General features: G+C 48.5%; 1 protein-coding gene across 1 annotated transcript in view; it reads left to right on the top strand.

Annotated features, from left to right (window-relative positions):
* The window catches only part of RNF207 (ring finger protein 207), a 26,085-nt gene that overhangs the window by 19,002 nt on the left and 2,798 nt on the right, over positions 1–4,285 (top strand). Inside the window, exon 17 of the mRNA XM_006145402.2 lies at positions 4,221–4,283. Coding sequence (XP_006145464.1) covers positions 4,221–4,283 — 63 coding nt within the window. The remainder of the gene's footprint in view (positions 1–4,220; positions 4,284–4,285) is intronic.

The raw sequence follows: 4,285 nt of genomic DNA, 5'->3' as shown, positions 1-4,285 counted from the left end.
TGTTTGTTTAGGTTTTTTTTTTTTTTTTTGGAGGTTTTTGCTATAGAGTGTGTGTATTCGCCAAAAAGAAGACAGACAGACAGACAGAAAGCGAGAAATCACCCCCACCCCCCCGGGGGATGGCCACGCTGCAATCCCTTCTCCATTCTCCTCTTGGGATCTTGGGCACGCACGCACATGCGCCCAGTGTGAGTTTAAGTCACCAGGTCTGGGACTCAAACCGCGGTCGACTACATGGGAGTCCAGCGACATAACCATCACGCCAACTGCTGGTCCCTGTTTAGGTTTCTATTCCATGTTGAAAACCCTTCTCAGAAGTCAGGTAATGAAGGGTTACATGTGAGGAGTGGAGCTGGAAGCAGACAGGAAGCTTTGGGCACATAAGTGGTATTTCGTTGGAGAGAACCTGCAGGGGTTCTTCTTGCTTTACTGGAATGACCAAAGGCAATTTTAAGTCCTTGCCCAGTTTCCTTCCTGGGAGGCCTCTGACGACTATCTGTACGCATATCCGATCTTCTGGTTTTCAGTACAGTTCTCAACTGTGAGACACACCCTGTCAGAACTGACCTTCAGACTACTGTTGCAGTGGCGAAGGGCAACTGCTCGGTGGGGCGATCCTATTTTTGTCCCATCCTCCGTTGCGCAGGTGACGGGACTGTCAATCCCCTGCCTCCTGAGGCCAGTCCTCAGCTTGTCCAGCGGCCAGCTTCCAACTCAAGTGTCTCAGGTCTGCTGAATTAGTTAGTGCTCACTCGTGCTCTCCAGCTTCCAAAATCTTGGTGCCATCCTTTCCTGTTCTCAACCTGGAAGTGTCCTTTCCTTCTTGTTTTGGTCTCTTTACTATTTACTATCATTTTAATGAGTTTGAGAAAGAAGGAAGAGTGTGTGTGCAGGCACATTGGCATGGAACTGCCAGATCACTCTCTCCTTTTTTTTAAAATTTTGCTACAGGGCTCATGTGCTCACTGAAGAGAAACAGAGAGAGGGAGATTTAGAAAGTACCCCCCAAGGGGAACAGCCATGACACAATCCCTTCTCCTCCATTTTCCTCTCAGGATTTTAGGCACGCATACACACATGCCTGGCATGTTTTTCAAGCTGCTGGGTCTGGGATTTGAACCACACATTCGGCCACATGGGGTCAAGCCACCTTAACCACCATGCCACCGACTGGCCCTCCAGATCTCCTTTAAAGTGACTATTAAATATCATACTGTTAAACTCCTCATACTCTTTGCACAACTTTAATTAAATACATCCCTGGGACCAGCAGTTGGCGTAATGGCTATGTTGCTGGACTCCATATAATTGGCCGTGGTTCAAGTCCCAGACCTGGTGGCTTAAACTCATGCCAGGTGCATGTATGTGCATGCTCAAGTTCCCGAGAAGAGAAGGGATTGCAGCATGGCCGTACCTTCTGGGGAGTGATTTCTCGCTTTCTGTCTCTCTCTGTCTTTGTGGTGAGTGCATGTACCCTATAGCAAAAACCTCTCAAAAAAAAAAAAAAGAAGATAGATAGATAGATAGATAGATAGATAGATAGATAAATAAATCCCTACTTATCCTGGCCCTACAGGCTCCCAAGTGGACAAAGTTGTTGACTCCTAGTATTCTGATTACTTTTATAAAACCCCCAAACCAGGCAGAACTAACATATGGCATTAACAGTCAAGATGGTGATGGGGGTGTGGTACTTAAGGGAACATGAAGAGGTTTTTGGGATGTTTTTGGGATGGGATGGCACGCTGGGTGCCCACTAGGCAGGCACGTCCACGCTGTGAATGTGCATCAAGCTACACTCACGTGTGCTCTGCTTTGGTGTGTACTCTTGCCCAAAGGGAAACACACTCAGAGCCATCTCTGCCAGGAAATGTCTGCCATCAGCTTCAGCACAACAGAAAGGGGCTCAGGCTGCAGCCCAGCCCCTGGAGATTGGGAGCCCAGGGCTGGGAATGGACGTGCTCACTCCTCTTCATAGCACTACTTTCTGAGTGTCTGTTAACTGTCACTTCACACCACCGCAGCCCCAGCCTATGAGCTCACTCCACCAGTCTGCTCCTGTTCCCACCCTTTCAGCCAAGTCTGAGCCTCCATCGGCCCCTCAGCAGCACAGTACATGCTGACCACCCTCAACATGTCCTTCTCGTGTCTCTGAGACACCCCACACTCACGGTCTCCCTCCTGCCTCCCTGGCCATCCCACCTTAGGAATGGCTGACTCTTTCTCCTCAGCTCAATGCCCAATGTCAGTTTTCTCTCAGGTCTTAGTTGTGGTCCTCATCCTCTATTTTCTCCTAAGCGACTTCATCTGGTTCTCTGATCTTGAACCCCCATAATACAGATGACCCCCAAATCCTCACCAGCTTAGTACTGACCTATGTGCTCGACTGCCTCCTCCCTGGGCCTCTCACCTGAATCTCTAAGTGTCTCAGATTCCACAGTGGCCATCAGAACTCTTGAATGATCCCCCTACCGCAAGGCAGGAGACTTAACTCCTCATCTCCAAAATGGCATCTTATACATTCAGGTGCTCAAGTAAAGAGCCTAGGAGGCATTCCAGGTGCCTGTTTATCGCTCAGTCCCACTTCCAGCCAACCCCCAAGGTCTACTGCCTACTCTGTCTCAGTCCACTCACTTTGGGCTGTATCGATGCTCCCCCTCACTGGCCCCCTCCAACGTGTTACATAACCAGAGGTCTTTTTTTTTTTTTTTTTAGAGAGAGAGTTTTTTTTTTTTTTAAGAATTATTTAACTTATTTACTTAAATTTGACCAGAGAGGGACAGAGAGAGAGAACAAGCGAGTGAGCAAGCTGCCTGGTCCAGAACTTGAACTGTAGTCGGCCATGTGGGAGTCCAGTGCCCTTAACCATCATGCCACCTGCCAGACCCTTTAGAGAGGTGTTTTTTTTTTTTTTTTTTTTTTTTTGAGAGGTTTTCACTATAGGGCACAAGTGCTCGCCAGACAGACAGACAGAGACATAGAGACAGAAAGTGAGAAATCACCCCCCAGGGGGGATGGTCATGCTGCAATCCCTTCTCCTCTCAGGATTTTGGACATGCACACACACGCGCCCAGCGTGAGTTTAAGCCACCGGGTCTGGAACGCGAACCGCGGTCGACTACGTGGGAATCCAGCGACATAGTCATTACGCTAACTGCTGGTTCCCGAGAGATTTTTGATATAGGTTGTGTGTGCTCACCGGAGAGACAGACAGAACATGAATCACCTCTCCCCCCAGGGGATGGTCACTCCACAATCTCCTCCATTTTCCTCTTGGGATTTTGGTTACTGCTGCATGTCGCACCTGCCATGAGGTTTAGGCTTCTGGATCTGGGACATGAACTACAATCAACTACATGGAAAGCCAGCAACTTAGCCATTATGTCATCTGCGGGTCACACAACCAGAGGTCTTTTAAAAGGAAATGACTATCAGGGCCAGCAGGCGGTATGGTAGTTAAGGTGCTGAATTCCTATATGGTGGACTATGGTTCAAGTCCCAGACATGGCAGCTTGCTTTCTCATGTTCCTTCTTTCTCTTTGTCTCTCTCTAATGCATACACATGCCCTATAGCAAAGCAGGGGGAAAAAAAGAAATAAATTCTTAAAAGAAAAAAATGCAATGATTTCCATCCCATTTGGGCCTGACAGCTCTCTTGGGGACCTTCTGTGCCCATCTTTGACCATATCAGCCTCTCTCAACACCCTGGTCCCAATGCCCTTTCAGTTCTCCCAAAGAAGCTGGACTGGCTCCCACTGGCTTATTGGAAAAAGTCATGTCACATTTTTACATAGAAAAAAAATACATCATGACTTTTCCAACGACCCAATATTTCTGAGCCTCTGCCTGTAACATTCTTGCTTCAGATTGTCTTCTAAGATCATCCTTGTCACTCAGGGCTCAACTTCAATGTCAGCAGAGAAGTCTCCCCAAACCACCCTAAGGAAAGCAGGTCCTGTTCATTATCACAGGCTATGTCTGCCTTCCTGTGCTCCCTCTCTCCTCAACCAGCTCAGAGCTCCTGGGAGGGCAGGGCCTGTCCTCTACCACACTATAGCCCTGCCAAGCCATTGGACCTCAGCAAATATTTGAGGACCAAAAGAATGAAGTCCTAGGTGGGCCGTGTTTATTAAGGGTGGTGTTTGTGCAGGGTGACCCTAAGGCCCCGCAGCCAGCTGGCCCCAATGCTTCAAAGTTCCCAGTGGCTCTCTCTCACCCAGGTTTCAGTCACCTGTGGATGAACAGTCAGAGAATCTGCAAAACATGTACGACGAACGAAGGAAGT

This window comes from Tupaia chinensis, unplaced genomic scaffold (assembly GCF_000334495.1).
Source record: "Tupaia chinensis unplaced genomic scaffold, TupChi_1.0 Scaffold000146_1, whole genome shotgun sequence".
Taxonomy (NCBI): Eukaryota; Metazoa; Chordata; class Mammalia; order Scandentia; family Tupaiidae; genus Tupaia; species Tupaia belangeri.
The sequence above is the reverse complement of the archived record's forward strand: the minus strand, read 5'-3'. Positions and strand labels throughout refer to the sequence as shown.